We start from the raw sequence: 18,626 nt of genomic DNA, 5'->3' as shown, positions 1-18,626 counted from the left end.
AGTGGACACTAGCATTTATTATTCATTTAATAAACAAATATTGCAGAAATTAACAAGGAATAGTGAACAGTTGCATTTAGATGGTTCTTCTAAGTTTGTATGCCAGTTGTCTATTTGTATGTCACCCAGAATGCCTCATGGGGTGAATTTCTCATAGTTCAGAATCTGGCCCTCAACTTGAAAATCAGAAACCTTTTTCTGTCAGGATATTAAGACTGGAGTCATCTTTCAGATACTAAAATAATCAAGTTTAAGAAAATGATGCATGAAAATCAATGTAAAATTTGATTTAAGCCCTCAGGTGGACTGCAGTACTAGAAGTAGCTTGTTTACTAGTTCATTGTCTACACAAACTAGATCTTCTTTAGATACTAGATCATTGCCAGAAGCCAACTTGACAAGCTCAACAGACTACTTAAATGTTTTGAGTGTTTAATGGCATTTGACTGGGATAGCGTGATGGACCCTTCTCTATATCAGAGGAGTAGCCTTGCCAGAAAGGACCAGATTGCTTCCTTGCTGTCAAGAAATATGAAGAAATTGCTTCCTTGCTGAGATTGCACCCTAGGTAGCAAGTTAATTTGCAGTCTGTAGGAATGCTGCCAGAAAACATAAGACAGCTAGATCAGAGACAGAGGACTATTACTTTCAGCACAATTAAGTAGCATGAGCTTCATCTTTGTATCATTTCCCCTTGCTTCCCAAATCCCATGGAGGTGGTGCTAAGCTGCTCAGGTGAACATTGCACACTCAGTGGGTTTGCATACTGAATGTTGGAACTCTGAGTTTAGGGAATCCCAGTCTTTTATAATGGGTGATAATCATGTCTGACTTTTGCTGAGGAGGGAGACAGTGCCTTTGTTAGATTAGATACTAAAGAAATCTAACTTCAAAGGAGAGATACTATATCTTTCATGGGTTTCTCTATATACACATCTTTGGGAAGATAGTTTGAATCAAAGGCAGATAGTACCTTTGCTTACTGTATCTGCAGAAATGAGACCCATGGAGAATTGTCACCTAACACTAGCTCAGGTTCTAGCCTCTAGCAGTGCTTAAATGGGTGTTGTCACTGTTTGTCTTTGACTCTTTCTCTATGCTTCCATGGGCTATTTAAATCCTTTTGATGGATTGGGTACCTTCTTTCAGACTGCTTGTGCTCTCTGTCAGGTTTTAGTTAAATGTGATAGGCCTGGAGGCCATTATAGTTCTTACTCAATTTCTCTTACTTTCAAGTTCCTAGAGATAATTTCACTATAGACAAATAAGACCACATATATCAGTGAGCTTGTGATCAAAGATTTTTGACATATTTAATACATAGAAAATAATATATATAATAAACACCTGAGAACCCAAACAACTTTAACAAAAGAGCATACCCAATCTACTCCCTTTGCCTTCATCCTCTAGTGACCATTACCTTGGATTGTGTTTGCTTATTAGCATTCTTAAGTTTTCCTTGATGAGTGTACCACTTCTTTTTTTTTCTGCTAGGGATATTTCAGTTGTTTACCTATTTTTGTTGTTATTAGGCATACCGCTAGTACAAACTTTTTTGCCCCATCTATTCTTGTGCAGGAGTTTCTTTAAGGTATACAGAAATGTGCTTTTGACATTGATGTGCTATAAAAAAGATTCTTAGAAAAAAATCAGTCTATAGAATTCCTATGTTCTGTGAGTATGAGATATGTAGTATATATAGAGAGAGCATTTGAGAGATTATAGAAATAACTGATTATTCCTTTATAAACTGTATGTTCTTATGTAACCTGATTACTGAGCACAATAAAATTTTCAGTAACACTTCTTTCTGAATTTTATTTGTGGTCAATATCTCCTAGTTTATGGTAGTTTTTCACTCTTTATGATATTTTGGTGAAAAGGTGTTTTAATTTTTTTTTTTTTTTTTGTCTTTTGTCTTTTGTCTTTTTTTCAGGGCTGCACCTGCGGCATATGGAGGTTCCCAGGCTAGGGGTCTAATTGGAGCTACAGCTGCCAATCTTTGCCATAGCCACAGCAACGCCAGATCCGAGCCGCATCTGCGACCTATACCACACTGAATCCTTAACCCACTGAGCGAGGCCAGGGATCGAACCCGAAACCTCATGATTCCTAGTCGGATTTGTTTGGGAACTCCTAAATTTTAATACAATTGAATTTATCATTCTTTTCCTGGTGGTGTTTTTACAAACTACTCCCCATCCTTGTCTCAAACATTTTCCCTTTGATTTTATTCTAAAATTTCTACAGTTTTGTCTGTAAAACAAGTTGATTTTTCTTCAACTTTTACTTTTTTCCATATGGATAGTTAATTGTTACAGCACCACTTATTGGGTCCCTTCCCCCATTGATAGGCAGTGCCATACCTGTCATATATCAAGTTTCCATATCTATTCAGATATGTCATTCTTACTCTCTGATCTGTTGTTCTGTTTGTCCCTGTGCCAGTGCCATCTTGTCTTTACTATGGAATTACCTTAGCTCTGTAGCAAGTCTTAATATCTGTAGAACAAGTGCCTCTACCACCTTTTTTTTTTTTTTTTTGGCTGCCCTGTGGCATATGGAGTTCCCAGGCCAGGGATCAGATCTGAGCCACAGTTGGAGCAACCTAGGCTGGGAATCGATCCCGAATCCCAGCTCTCCAGACAGAGATGCTGCCGATCCTATTGCACACAGCAGGAACTTCGCTACCACCTTTTTTCTCTTCACACTTCTTTTTTTTTTTTTTTTTTTTTTTTTTTTTTTTTTTTTTTTTGTAGGAGGGGAGCTGTTCACTCTTCCACAAAATTTAGAATCAGCTTGTCAAGTTTGGTGAAGAATCCATGTGCAGTCTGCACTGAATCTATATATTACTTTGGGCAAGAATTTAGCCTTCTTACCCATGAATATAATATATCCTTCTATTTAGCTCTTCTATAGCTCTTAGTAAAGCTTTGCTTTATCTTCATGAAAAGATATTGTATATCTTTTTATAAGATTTATCCCTTTGCACCATTTTGTTGTCATTGCCATGATAAATGGACTCCTTTTTAAATATCATTTGTGACCAACTTTGAAGAAGTACCTCCGGTGGCTTTTTCAGCTGACAGATTTCTTCTAAAGACCTATAGCAATAGCATCACACTCCCAGGGTTTTAAAAAGCAGTACTTAATTGAACATACATGTTTATCTAAGAACATTTATGTTTAATAAGTGTAAACAGTCAGCATTGTCTATCTTTTCACATAGAGATTATTGAGAGGATTAGTATCTACAGAATTAATAGTTTCAAAGTGTATGTGTGTCTTGGTGTTTGTGACTTTTCTGAGAGGATAAATTTGGAATAATTGAAAAAGTGGATATTTTTACTTTTTAAAATCTTAGGTATATATATTTAATGTATAACTTGTGGTTATTATATTTATTATAAGAAATATATCATTGGGGGAGAAGACAATATTTATTCCTCTTTCCTTCCTTTTCCATCTGTTTTGTTTGTTTTTAATCTGACCAAATACTTAACCTCATTCTCTGGTTACTTGAAGTCCCATTTCCTTTGTGGCTCCTTCACAGGTTATTTAATTCAGTGATTCCCCCCACCCATTCATCCCTGGATTCTTACATATTCCACCCTAAGTTAGTTATATAACCTACTTCAGTGAGGCTCAGAACCTTTTTTTTTTTTATTTAGTCTTTTCTAGGGCCATACCTGTGGCATATGGAGGTTCCCAGGCTAGGGGTCGAATTGGAGCTGTAGCTGCCAGCCTTCTCCAGAGCCACAGTAACGCCAGATCCTTAACCCACTGAGCAGGCCAGGGATCAAACCTGCAACCTCATGGTTCTTTAGTCAGATTCGTGAACCACTGAGCCACGACGGGAACTCCAGAACCATTTTTATACTTCACTGTGCTTTCCATAGTGCCTAGTATTGTGTACATACTAGGAAATCTAGTATAGTTGAATATTGAAACTAAAAAGAAAAGTGAGTGGAAAGTGTTGGCTTGTAATTTTCCAACTAGATAGAAGTAAGTGGACATGAGAGAATGGATAATAAAGATTAGAGAAATTGTAATCCAAAAATGTCACTTCATCCCGTATTAATCCTTTAGTCCTACAGCATAAAACTGAAATGCTTTTTTCTCTTTATGTTTCAACCATGTAATTAAAGTGCTAATGAAAGTAATAAAATTTGAAAACTGTAGGAAACAAGGCCAGGTATAAGATAAACTTTTCAGTCATTAACTAGTTTTATTAAACTTCCTTCTCTATGTAAGACACTACTAATACTAAGTAGGTGGTTCAAGTTGTATATATATTCATTTAAATTCCTATTTGAATTGAGGTATACAAACTTTTTAATCCAGAAGTTCTAGTTCAGCAATTTGTGATACCAATATACTTGAACGTATTAAAGATAAATGTATAAGGATAGTTTTTGCAGTATTGTTTAAAACAGCTGAGGGTGGGGAAAAGCCTATATATAAATTAATCAGGCTAATTAAATTAAAATTAATCAGACTCAATGGAATATTAAGCCGCTGTTAAAAGAATTAGGTAAAGCTATATGTGTAAACATAGAAAGGTGTCCATAAGTGTAAGAAAGTGTGAGAAAGTGAGACACAGTACAAAAGGCCCCTATTTATATTTAAAATTTTTAAATAACCACATATATGCATACATGCATGTGTGTATAAATTAAATACATGGCCAAAAAGTGGAAAGTACTACTAGAACATACTTCCTATTGTGTCTCAGCGTTAACGAACCCAACTAGTATCCATGAGGGTGCAGGTTCGATCCCTGGCACTGCTCAGTGGGTGAAGGACCTGGCATTGCTGTGAACTGTGGCCTAGGCTGCAGATGTGGCTTGGATTTGGCATTGCTGTGTCTGTGGTGTGGGCTGGCTGCCATAGCTCCAATTAGACCTCTAGCCTGGGAACTTCCATATGCCATTGGTTCAGCCCTTAAAAAGGGGGGGGGGAATGTACCACCAGAATGGTGTATTTGTTACACTGGTGACCTACATTTGACATATCCTAATCACCCAAAGTCCATAGTTTACATTAGGATTCACTCTTGGTGTTGTGCATTCTTTTAATTTGGACAAATGTATAATGACATGCATCCATCATTTCAGTATCATACAGAGTTTTTCAGTGCCCTGAAAATCTTCTCACTCCCCACAAACACAGCCCCTGGCAATCCCTGATCTTTTTATTGTCTCCCTAGTTTTGCCTTTAACAGAATGTCGTATTGTTGGAACCATACAGTTATGTAAGCTTTTACTTTAGTAATATGCATGTAAGGTTTTTTTCATGTCTTTTTTTTTTTTTTAAAGGATAATTGTCTATTGTCTGGATGTACCTTTGCTTATCCATTCAGCTACTGAAGGGCCTCTTGGTTGCTTCCAAGTTTTAGCAGTTATGAATAAGGCTGCTTTAAATATTTGTGTACAGGCTTTTGGGGGGGGGGTGAATGTTTTAATCCTTTGGGTAAATACCAAGGAGCACAATTGCTGGATCATATCAGAAGAATCATCATATAAGAAACTGCCAAATTGTTTTCCAAAGTGGCTGTACCATTTTGCATTCCCATCAGTAATGAATGAGGGTTCCTGTTGCTCCATGTCCTCCCCAGCATTTGGTATTGTCAGTATTCTGGGTATTGGCCATTCCACTGGGTGTGTATCTCCTTGTTTTTTTTAATTTGCATTTCTCTGTGACTTAGGGCTTTTCATATACTTATTTGCCATCTGTATTTCATCCTTGGGGAATTGTCTATTGAGGTCCTTGGCACATTTTTTAATTAGGTTATTATTGTTTATTTTTAGGAGTTCTTTGTACATTTAACTGAAATAGGAAAACTTATGAGAAATATAGTACATATAAAGAAAAAAGTTCCTGGAGTTCCCATTGTGGCGCAGTGATTAACGAATCCGATTAGGAACCATGAGGTTGTGGGTTCTATCCCTGGCCTTGCTCAGTTGCCGTGAGCTCTGGTGTAGGTTGCAGCTGCGGCTCGGATCCCAAGTTGCTGTGGCTCCAATTCGACCCCTAGCCTGGGAATCTCCAGGTGCCGTGGAAGTCGCCCTAGAAAAGACAAAAAGACAAAAAAAAAAAAAAAAAAGGAAGGAAGAAAAAAGTTCTTTATACATTTTAGGTATCAGTGCTTTATCAGATTATCTTGTACAAATATTTTCTCCCTGTCTGTCACTTGTCTTCTCATTCTCTTAATGTTTTATTTTGCGAGTAGAAATTTTTAATTTTAACGAAGCCCAGCTTATCAATTCTCTCTTTCATGGTGGTTTGAAAAGTGACATGGTGGTGGTAAAAGGTCACTGCCATCACCAAAGTCATCTATTCTGTTCTATTGTCTCTGTCTTTTCTTTTCCCAGTACTATACTATCTTTCATTTTATTTTTGTGTTTTTAGGGCTGCACCCATGGCATATGGAGGTTCTCAGGCTAGGGATCAAATCGCAGCTACAGCTGCTGCCGGCCTACGCCGCAGCCACAGCAATGCCAGATCCGAGCCATGTCTGTGACCTACACCATAGCTCATGGCAACGCCAGGTCCTTAACCCACTGAGCGAGGCCAGGGATCAAACCCCTATCTCATGCTTCCTAGTCGGATTCGTTAACCACTGAGCCACAATGGAAACTCCCATACTATCAGTATTAATGTAGCTTTATGGTAAATCTTGAAGTCAGGTAATGTCAGTTTAACTTTGATCCTCCTTCACTATTGTATTGAATATTCTAGGTCTTTTGCCTTTCCGTATAAACTTTAGAGAAAGTTCCCTTGTGGTACAGCGAGTTAAGGATCCAGCATTGTCACTGCAGCAGCTCAGGTCACAGGTTTGATCCTTCAGTCCCGCAACATCCCTTGCTTCGGCATGGCTAAAGAAATTAATTAATTAAGTAAGATAAACTTTAGAATCTTTCAATATCCACTGAATAATTTGCTGGGATTGTAATTGGGATTGCATTGAATCTTTAGACCAGTTTGTGAAAAACTGTCATTTTGACAGTATTGAATCTTCCAGTTTACAAACATGAAATATCTGTATTTATTTAGTTCTTTGATTTCATTCATCAGAGTTTCAAAATTTTCCTAGTACAGATCGTGTACATATTTTTTTACATTAATTCATAAGTATTTTATTGGGGGGATGCTGTGTTTTAAATTAAATAGTACTATATTTTGAATTAAATAGTACTTTGTTTTAAATTCAAATTCCACTTGTTCATTTTATAGAAAAGTGATTGGTTTTTGTATATAAACCTTGTATTCTACAACCTTGCTATATAAATCCAATAGGTATTTTGTTGATTCTTTCAAATTTTCTGTATAGATGATCATGTCATCTTGTGAGCAAGGGCAGTTTTATTTCTTCCTTCTTAATCTGTATACTGCTTATGTCTTTTTCTTGTCTTATTGCATTAGCTACGAATTCCACTATGACCTTGAAAAGGAATAATGAGAAAGGGGATGTCCTTGCCTCCTGTACCTGATCTTATTGGGAAAGCTTCACGTTTCTTACCATTAATTATGATATTAGTTGTAGGGGTTTTGTAGATATTCTTTATAACTTGAAGAAGTTCTCCACTCTTTGCCATTTATGAGAGTTTTTGTCATGAATGGGCAGTGGATTTTGTCAAATACTTTTTCTCCATCTTTTGATAAGATCGTGTGATTTGATGCATTTTGATAATTGATCTTTTAATGTTGAACCAGCTTGCATAACTGGGTTAAATCCATATGGTCATGGTATATAATTCTTTTTATATACATTGTTTGATTCAACTAGCTAATATTTTGTTGAGGATTTTTGCTTTAGTGTTTATTTAAGATACTGGTCTGTACTTTTTTCATTTCTGTTTCTGGTAATGTTTTTGTCTGGTTTTAGTATTAGGATAATGCTGACCTCTTAGAATGAGTTAGAAAGTATCTTCTCTTTTTCAATTTTTTGAAAGAGATGGGAGAGAATTGGTATAATTTCTTCCTTAAATATTTGATATTATTCACCAGTAAACCCCAGTTGTATCTGGTGCTTTCTGTTTTAGAAAGTTACTAAAATTATCAGTTCAACTTCTTTAATAGATATAGGCCTATTCAGATTGTTTTCTTCTTGTGTGAGTTTTGGCAGATTGTGCCTTTCAAGGAATTGATCCATTTCACCTAGGTTATCAGATTTGTGAATATAGAGTTCTTCATAGCATTCCTTTATTATCCTTTTAATCTCCATGAAATCTGTAGTGATATCTATTCTTTCATTTCTGATAATTAGTATCCTATCTTTTGTAGCCTGTCTTTTTTTCTCTTAGTTATCCTGACTAGAGGCTTATCAATTTTGTGATTTTTTTTTTTAAGCATGAGGTTTCATTAATGTTCTGTATTGATTTCCTGCTTTCAATTTCATTGATTTCTATGCTAATTCTTATTCTTTCTTTTTTTTTTCCTTGCTTTGGATTGAATCTTCTTTTTCTAGTTTACTAAGGTAGAAACCTATTTGATTTTAGAGCTTTCTTCTTTCTTAACATATTAAATGCTGTAAGTTTCACTGTGCACTACTTTTGCTATACCCCACAAATTTCAATAAGTTGCGTTTTTTTGTTTGTTTGTTTGTTTCATCTTTTTGCCTTTTCTAGGGCTGCTCCCTTGGCATGTGGAGGTTCCCAGGCCAGGGGTCTAATCGGAGCTGCAGCCACCGGCCTACACCAGAGCAACGCAAGATTCGAGCCATGTCTGCTATACCAGAGCTCACGGCAACTCCGGATCGTTAACCCACTGAGCAAGGCCAGGGATTGAGCCCGCAACCTAATAGTTCTTAGTCGGATTCGTTAACCACTGCGCCACAACAGGAACTCCAATAAGTTGAGTTTTTACTTCTGTTTAGTTGAAATACTTTTAAATTTCTTTTGAAATTTCTTCTTTGGCCCATGTGTCACTTAGAAATGTGTTGTTTAACCTCCATTTACTTGGGGATTTTCTGTTGCTGAATTCTAGTTTAATTCCTTTCCAGTCTGAGAACAGACATTGTATGATTTCTAATCTTTTAAATTTGTTAAGGTCTGTTTTATGTCCCAGAACATGGTCTATCTTGGTTAATGCTCTGTATAAGCTTGAGAAAAGTGTATTCTGCTGTTGTTGGATAAAGTAGTTATTATTTTTATTTATTTAATTTTCGGCTACGCCTGCAGCATGTGGAAGTTCCTGAGCCAGGGATCAAACCTATGCCACAGTTGCAACCTGTGACACAGCTGCAGCAGTGCTGGATCCTTAACCCACTGAGCCACTCAGGAACTTCCTGGATGAAGTAGTTTTTAGATGTTAATTGTACCCACTTGATCGAAGGTGTTGTTTAGTTCACCTTTGTCCTTACTGATTTTGTGCCTGCTAAATCTGTCCAATTTCTAATAGAAGGATGTTGAAGTCTCCTGCTATGATAATGGGTGCATCCATTCTCCTTATAGTTCTGTCAGGTTTTGCCCCCTGTAATTTGATGCTCTGTTGTTAAGCACATACACATTAAGAATTTCTATGTCTTGGGGAAGTAACCCCTATATCATCATATAATGCCCTTTATCACTGATAACTTTACTTGCTTTGAAGTCTGCTGTGTCTGAAATTAATATAAGTACTCCCCTTCTTTTGATGAGTGTTAGGTGGTATATTATTCTCCATCCATTTACTTTTACTCTAACAACATTAAACTGCTTTGTGGGAGTATTCTATGATAACAAAATAATCCTAATTCTTCCTTCACATCCCTTGTATGATTATGGTCATCCATCTTACTTTTATGCATAATTATACCTTATCAGATACATTGTTGCTGTTTTTGAACAAACTTTGCTGTTATCTCGATTAAGAATAAGAAAATTGGGAGTTCCTACTGTGGCTCAGCTGGTTAAGAACCTGAGGATTGCAGGTTAAGAACCTGAGGATTGCAGCTTTGATCCTGGCCTTGCTTAGTGGGTTAAGGATCTGGTATTGCTGCAAGTTGCACAGGTCACATATGCTGCTCAGATCTAGTATTGCTGTGGCTGTGGTGTAGGCCTGTAGCTGCAGGTCCTTTCAGCCCTAGCCTGGCAACTTCCATATGCCACAGGTATGGCCATAAAAAGAAAAAGGAAACAAAAGTTTTATTTTATTTTTACTTATTTCTTTTTAAATGCTCCTCCATTCTCATGTAAATCCAAGTTTCTGACCTGTGTTATTTTTCTTCTCTCTAAAGAACTTCTGGTAGCAATTTTTTGTAAGTCAGGTCTACCAGCAACAGAGTTCCTTGATTTTTGTTTGCCTAAGAAAGTCTTTTTGTCTCTTTGATTTAAAAAAATATGATCCTTTATTTTTTATTTTTTTACCTAATAGTAAGTCTTGTGCCTCTTAATCCCCTGCCCTCATGTTGACCCTCCCTCTTTCCCTTGTTGGTGATATTTTCTGCTCAGCTTTTTTTGCTTGTTTTACAACAGAGTGGCAACTTCCAAGCTCCTTACATGCAGAACCATAAACTAGAATCTGTATTACTTTTTAAATTAAATTTTAAATGTATAGGGAAAGTCCTAAGTGTAAATAAAAAGGATGACTCAACTAATGCTTTTTTGTTAAAATCATTTTTAAAAACTTTCTACTAATTATAATGTTTCAGAATATACATTGTACATAGTTATATAAAAAATAAGAACTGCATTCTTTTGTCACTTAAGTAGAAATTATTTGTATTTTAGATAATGTTCAGTCATCCAGGCCTGGACATTCAGGGCAGAAATATAGAATATGTACAGCGGCAAATATCCAAGGAATGTGGAAGCCTGAAGTCTCAAAATAAGGTAAGTAATCTTAGTTTAGTTTTATTTTCTGATTTGGAATATTAACTAATTAACATAGAAGTGAAATTTTCTAGTCTTCATAAGTCTCCCTATAGTTGACTTGTACTCAAATTTTTAAAAGTGTATAAATTAACTATTTGTTTATATATACTTCTAAACCCTGTTAACTTAAATTTCCTCCAAATTTCTGGGGAATCGTCACAGTGTATTTATCACCAGTAGAAATTGTGTATTATTATTTAATGGTCTGAATCTATCACTCCACCTTCAGTCTAGACATTTTTTTAGCCCCAATTCCAAATATTTGGGGAATAGAAGTTTGCCCCAACTTGGATCAGGTGCTTACTTATAGACAAGTCACTGTCCACAAACTGGGACTAGGAGGTACAGATGTGACTATTAGAAGCCCACTTGTATGGGTGAAGGAAAGGTCATTTTGGTTTTATCCCCAGAAGATTTACTTTTCTTCGTGGACTCGTGGTAACAATTTACCCAGAGGGGTAAGACAAATTGTGATGTGTTTTAGGTCATTTTTAGAGACAGGCTATGAATATGTATGTCTTCGTTTTAGTTTGCAGGGCTGTCATAATGAAATACCACAGACAGAGTGGCTTGAACAATAAGCAGTTGTTTGCTTACAATTCTGAAAACTGAAAGTCCAAGATCAAGGTTGTTGATACATTTTGGGTTCTTCTGTGGCATCTCTCCTTGACTTGCCAGTGGTCACCTTCTGGTCATGTCCTTTTTTTCTCTTGGCACCTACATCTCTGGTATCTCTTTGTCCAAATTTCCTCTTCTTATAAGCACACCAGATTGGATTAAGGTCCACCTTCAGGACCTTAAGTGAATAAAGATTCACTTTTTAAAAGGCCCTATTTCCAAGTGCAGTCACATTCTGAGGTAGGGATTGAGGCCTCAACATATGAATTTAGGGGGACACCAATTCCATTCATAATGTTCCACCCTCTGGTCCCTCAAATTCATGTTCTTCTCACATGCAAAATACATTCACCCCATGACAACAGCCCAGAAGTCTTAACCCATTCCAGCATCAGCGCTAGGTCCCAGATCTCATCTAAATACCATCTAAGTTAAGTGGAATTGAGACTCTAAGATAGATTCATCTTGAGGCCCAAAATTCCTCGAGCCCATGAGGGATGTGACCCCACCCCTTGGCCATGGGTGAGTGCATCATTCCTGAGAGTTTTCCCAAAAATTCTGGTTCCTTTTTGCTTTAAAAACAATGACTACAATTTGTCACTCCTCTCCTATTTTACTATAAGCAGCAAGGAAGAAACAAGATGCACCTTCAGTTAGAACTTTGCTTAGAAGTTTCTGCTAAATACCCAAATCCATAGCTCATAAATCCTACCTTTCACAAAATACTAGGATGCAGTTCACCCACATTCTTTGCTACTTTATAACAGGGATCATCTTTCCTCCACTGTCCAGTAATGTGTTCTTTATTTCCATCTGAGCCTCACAAGAAGCACCTTTAATGTTAGTGTTTGTGCCAACAGTCTTTTCAAGGCTACCTAGCCTTTTTATAACACGCACCTCAAAATTCTTTCTGCCTCTACCCCTTACCTAGTTCCAAAGGCATTGCCATGTTTTTAGATGTTTGTTAGAGCCTCATTCCACTCTTTGGTACTAAAATCTGTATGAGTCAGGGTTGTTCACAGAAACAGAACCAGCAAGATGTGTGTGTATATAAGAGAGAGATTTTTTTTTTAAGGAATTTGTTCATGTGGTAGTATAGGTTCAAAATCTGCAGGGTTAGGCTGTCAGGCTGGAGACCCAGGGAAGAGTTGTAGACTGTGTCCAAAGGTTATCTGCTGGCAGAATCCTTCTTGCTCAAGCCTCATCAGTCTTTTTACTATTAAGATCTTCCACTAATTGGATGAGGGCCACCTACAGCTTGGAGGATAATCTGCTGTTCTTATAGTCCACCAATTTAAATGTTAATCTCATCCAGGAAACATCTTCACTTAAACACGCAGAATAATGTTTGACCAAATATCTGGGCACTAAGGCTCAGCCAAGTTGGCACATAAAATTAACCTTCACAGTCATTATTGCAATTTTCTTCTCTTTCTTTTTTAGGTCCCTTTGAAATCAATCCGACATGTCAGCTTTCAAGATGAGGATGAGATTGTCAGAATAAACCCTCGAGATATCTTAATACGTCGCTATGCAGACTACAGACATCCTGACATGTGGAAAAATGACTTGGAGAGAGATGATACTGACTCCAATATTCAGTTTTCTAAACCAGACAGTAAAAAACCAGACTATCTTTACTCTTGTGGAGATGAGACTAAGTTAAGTTCACTCAAAGACTCTGTGGTATTTAAGACACAGCCTTCCTCATTAAAATTTAAGAAATCAAAACGAAGAAAAGAAGATGGTGAACGTTCTCGCTGTGTATACTGCCAGGAAAGGTTTAATCATGAAGAAAACGGCAGGGGAAAATGTCAGGATGCTCCAGACCCTATTAAAAGATGCATATATCAAGTTAGCTGCATGCTCTGTGCAGAGAGCATGTTGTATCATTGTATGTCAGACTCAGAGGGAGATTTCTCTGATCCCTGTTCATGTGACACTAGCGATGACAAGTTCTGCTTACGATGGTTAGCCCTAGTAGCTTTGTCTTTCATTGTACCATGTATGTGCTGCTACGTTCCCTTGAGAATGTGCCATCGCTGTGGTGAGGTGTGTGGGTGCTGTGGTGGGAAACATAAAGCTGCTGGATGAAAGCATCCAGTGCCAAAATGAGCAAAAATCTTTGTGTCCAGGAATTAGCTAACTTGGCTTGGTGGAAGCTTTTGGCAAGCATTATGAAATCTTGCCTGGTATCATTGGGGCCACACGTAGCGGAAACAGAACTCATCAGTTCTTGGCATTTCACACATGCCAGCCATGCCTAACTTTTTTCCTGGAGTACATGGCATGTTTTGTTACAGGTTGTAAAGGATATTTGCAAAAGGAAACCATTTCTGGTTATTGGCCATTTAAAGTGAGCATAAAATATGATCCAACTAAAAGGGATTAATTTTTTGGCATTTTTGTATATTTATGCATTAGGTGATGGGACTTTTAAAGGTTTGGATTCATTAAGACATGAACTAAAAGTGCACTAGGGGACAGTTGATTTCAATTTAAGTAAAGTTAACACTTGGAAATTGTAAGAAGTAAAACAAGTGCAACTAAATCATTTATTAGTTGTTTTTTGAAAGCAGTTTTATGTATAAATAACAAATGTTTATATTTAACTAAATAATAAGGTACGAATTATTACATATTAAACTTTTCTCCCCCTTCCTAGTTCTGAAGTAGATGTACATATATCTACTGTCACATTCCATTATATTTTGAATATTTTACTCATCTAGTTAATAATGTTTTTATTCCATGTGAATGATTTCATATTTTCATCCTCATTTCTTTGGCTACAGTTTATATTGAGTTATATCTGTACATTCTGGTAATCTAAAATCCTTAAAGAATATTCTAATAGCCTTGAGTGACCAACTTTTTTTTAAAGCACAGATGTAATTGTCTAATGTTATGATGGGAACATAACACTTATTTTTATATAAAAAGAAACTGAGTAAACATTATAGAAAAAAGTGAGGTTTTGGGTTGTTGTTTTGTGTTTTGTGGTATTCAACCAGCAAGTTGTTTTCTTTCAGAGTTTTCCTCCTTCAAAAAATATTATTGCATTTACAAATGTATTACAAGATGAAGCGTGTAACTGGATAGTTAAACAGTTTCCTCCTGAGATCTCCACTTACCATTCTGCTAAACCAGAATATGTTCAGCTGTGTTACTAATTTTTTAGCTTAATTCTCAGTGATTATTATCACATGACAATAATAACTTTTCTCAGTTGCATTTCATTTTATTTAAACTGGCCAAAAGCAAAGTGATTTTATGTTGAAAGGTGTGCTAAACTATCCCAGGAAAGTATTTAATCCAACATTGTCAGTGAAATATCTTGTACATACCAATTTATTTCTTTTGCAGAGCATTGTATTACTGGATGTTTAATTTACAAAGTAGTTGGATAAATGTTCTAGCAAATTGTTTAAAATACTTTGGGGTCAAATTTTCCTTTTTTTTTTTTTTTTTTTCTTTTTAAGTGTCACATTAAAACTCTAACCAAGTAAGGGGTTCCTTAAGAACATTCCCTTAGAGGGATAAAATTAAGAAGTGTGCCTTTTTTTTAATGGCTTGAAGTTTCAGAAGTGATAAAAATTAAAATCACACTACTGTTTGAAGCTCATTTTCTATGCAGGTTTTTAAATGTCATTTATGTAATCTTTCTTTTTACATATCACACTTATGCTTGTGTTAGCTTTTTTCTTTTGCCCCAGATCAAACTGAACAATGTATATATATATAACACTATCTGTCTGTAAAATACTTTTTTTTAAGAAAGCATTTATATTTATATGACAGCTTGAACTGACAACATTGTGTATATAGATCATCTTGAAGTATTATTTCACATTGAAAAGAAGAAAAATATATTGATAACTATAGATGTTATGAAGAAGAGGTTATTTCTAGTTTTGTACTAAAAATCAATTGGATGAACTAAGTCCAAAACATGACACTGTAGCAGCAGTTTTAAGTCTTATTTTTACTGTTTATATATTTGGATGCTGCTACACCAGATGATCTTCATCCCTGAAGTTTTCACCTAAACTTGATTTCCTAGAATAGACTGTTAACTTTCAAAATTACTTTTCATTGGTGAAATGGAAATACTGGTTTTCCTTGTGAATGAATTTTCATATTTGTAAGTGCTGAGTTTATAATTCAGGTTTGAGCAAGGTGTGAATAACTGAAGAAAATAACTTGCTGGCTATATAGGAACATGCTGTGGAAATGAACTGTGTATATACTTCTGGGAAGAACAAATTTAATCATTTCTTCTGTTGAGCACTAATCAGTATAGTGCAACTCCTGGTTCCTGTACTGTATTTTATATGCAACATATATGCTTTAATATTTTAATGTTTGTGCATTAATATTTTCAATTTGTTTAACCACTTTGCTGCTAAGATTTTTTTCCGTCCCATCCCCATTTTTTCCAGTACAATTTTAAACAAGTTTCTTCATTAAAAACTGGTGATGAAATGGTTTTTATTTTACCTTGGATCTTTATAGTTTAACACACAGTTTCCGATCAGTCTAGAAGACTAATTTATAATGTTACCTGAACTCCTGTGTGGAATTTTTCTCTTGAGTAAACTAGAATCCTTATGTGGAAACAAATGGATAGTTTCAGTTTCTCATTCTTAAACATGTGTATAGGTATGTTCAGGAACATCTCATTCTGCATAAAGATTTGGCATTGCCACTTGGCTTGTCCTCTGAAACCGTTCTCTTTGTTTTTAATCTGCTAGTATAAGCGAATGGCTAAAGAAAACTGCTTAAGTAGTAGTAAATATTGAAAGTGAAATCATCTAGATAGCATGACAAGAAAGACTTTGGTCTGGTCTGATGGCTAATTTTGTTCAGAATCGATCATTCTTAAATGATCTTTCTCCTGTCTTGACAGGGGAATCATTCGATTACTGAAGAAATATGAAGTGTGTAACTTCAGCACCACCTACTGGATGATTTATAAGCCAGACATGAGGTGGTGGTTGGAATCTGACAGTGTTTATCACTACTGCCAGTAAAGGGCTATTTAAGTGGTGGCCAGCTCCAAATGGAGGAAGCAAGAATAAGAAATATCTCGAACTGTAAAATCAATCTTTTTCATAATGTGTCTTGTTGGTTGCTGAAAGATTTTAAGCACTTTTATCCTTACATATCCTGTTTTAAAATATTTATCGATATTTGGAACTGGCAGTCAAACTTAATGGATGTGCCGAAGCATTTATAGAACCAATTAATTTAACTTGAAAAAGCCATTACCAAAATGATATTCTTACTTTTCCTCCCATTACCAGTCAGGGAGAATTTTTTTTAAAAAAAATAAACATCACTGTATTTCATCATGACACAATCAGAGAGTGTGTGTATGTCTCTGGGATGATGTTGGGCAGGGGTTAAAATTTAAAGGGGAAAACAAAACTACCTATTTTCATTGGTTATTCAGCAGTGCCTAAAATGAACTTTTGAAGTAATACAAATGCACTTTGAATTCATGTGTATAGTGCCATCTGATATCTTGGGTAAGTCTTGCCTTTTCTTTTTCTCTCCCCAGCCCTTACTTAATTGAATGCCACAGAGATGTTTCTTAATATCCATCTAAGGCTCCAAAGTACAGGAAACATGTACTTTCTTCCAGATTTAAAGAATCATAAAATGTTTGTTTTGTTGAAATTTGCTTTCGGTTTTGTGATTACACTTTAGAATATGTGCTTAAAATTGGGTTTTTTATTTTAGCCCAAAGATATATTAAAAAAGTGTAACATTTTTCTATGTTAAGACTTTGAAAACTTTTAATTACCTGGAAAACATAGATTCTTAACTAAATATTCTTAACTTGATTTCTAGGATCACATTTCTAAGAATAAAGGGAAGCACTAGAAACTTGCATTATTCTTGCACTTAAAAAAAAGAATTGGTCTGTACACCACAATAAGGTGTTTAGCAGTAAGTCAAAAATGTGAAAAAAAGAAATCACAGCCTGAGGTAATTTATATAAACAACAACAAAAAAAAAAGGGCTTTAGGGTATTATGGTACTATTTGCCTAGCAGCCAGGTGGTTATGAAACTTTCATATGCTTTGATACACTGGTGTCAACCATTGTTCCTGAAAGCTCCTTAAATTGCATAAGTTGTTAGTTTTGAAATTTTTCAAGAATAATCTAGTTGAAAAGCCTTTGTATTAAAGATACACATAGATTTTTGTGAAGATTGCCAGTATGTAGTGTCATTTGCTTTCTATTTTTGATCTCAAAAGTGCCTCCTCACTTGTATATTATCTCCATTAAAAGCTTGACTGCATTCTTTCTAATAAGCAATGAAAAATTGTTTAACTCATGTCATCATGTATCTCCTTAGATATAGTTGACTAGCTTGATAGTTTTGAATATATAATGTAAATATGCATATATAAGTTTGTAACTGTTTTTGTTACATCATACCCATGTAATTGGACATATCAGATGATATAAGAATTTGTTTTAATTACCTGATTAAACCTATCATGAAATACAAAAGGACTTTTTCTTACTCTTCCAGAGGATAACAAGCTGTCACCTAAGAGACAGTTAATTGCTGAAGGAGAAAACAGTAGTAGAAATGGGAGCTTTTGATCATAATTTTTAAGGTGTACTTCTAACTGAAAGTTAATATAGAGTTCATTTTAATGACTTACTCACTCTTGATTGTATCCAGATTTTTTTTTTATAGTATGTTAAACCTAATACACTATGGTTTGGGGACATGTTACAGCTTCGTCTGGATTAACCACCTAAAGTGATAGGGGGGAATTTTTAACCCTCTTTATTTCTTTGTCTCTCTCTCTTTTTTTTTTTAATCATAGTTTTCAGAGCCTCACTTAGCTTATAATATAAGCAAAAATAACCTAATTAAAAAATTAGTAGGACAGTACTCAAGGATCATAATGTATTTCCACACCAGAATGACCTTTGAATTACTATTATAGTTGTATTTATTTGAAGAATCAAAAATTAACTGTTTATACTTTTACCATGAATTGTGAAATGTAGTCTCATGTGCTTATTTACAGGTTTTCAGAAATTTGCTTTATATTCTTCACATCAAGTTAATACCCACAAGTAAGTAGAATAGTTTTTACATGAGAGAAATTGAAACTAGGG

At 35.5% G+C, this 18,626-nt stretch overlaps 1 protein-coding gene across 2 annotated transcripts in view; it reads left to right on the top strand.

Annotated features, from left to right (window-relative positions):
- Positions 1-18,002, top strand: part of SPRED1 (sprouty related EVH1 domain containing 1) — a 113,623-nt gene extending 95,621 nt beyond the window's left edge. For both annotated transcript variants that reach the window (XM_003121622.6, XM_013985631.2), the window contains 2 exons: positions 10,716-10,817; positions 12,921-18,002. In XM_003121622.6, the coding sequence (XP_003121670.3) occupies positions 10,716-10,817; positions 12,921-13,571 (753 nt within the window). In that variant the 3' untranslated portion in view covers positions 13,572-18,002. The remainder of the gene's footprint in view (positions 1-10,715; positions 10,818-12,920) is intronic.

The sequence above is a fragment of the Sus scrofa genome, chromosome 1 (assembly GCF_000003025.6).
Source record: "Sus scrofa isolate TJ Tabasco breed Duroc chromosome 1, Sscrofa11.1, whole genome shotgun sequence".
Lineage (NCBI taxonomy): Eukaryota > Metazoa > Chordata > Mammalia > Artiodactyla > Suidae > Sus > Sus scrofa.
This window is presented reverse-complemented; position numbering and strand designations above follow the sequence as displayed.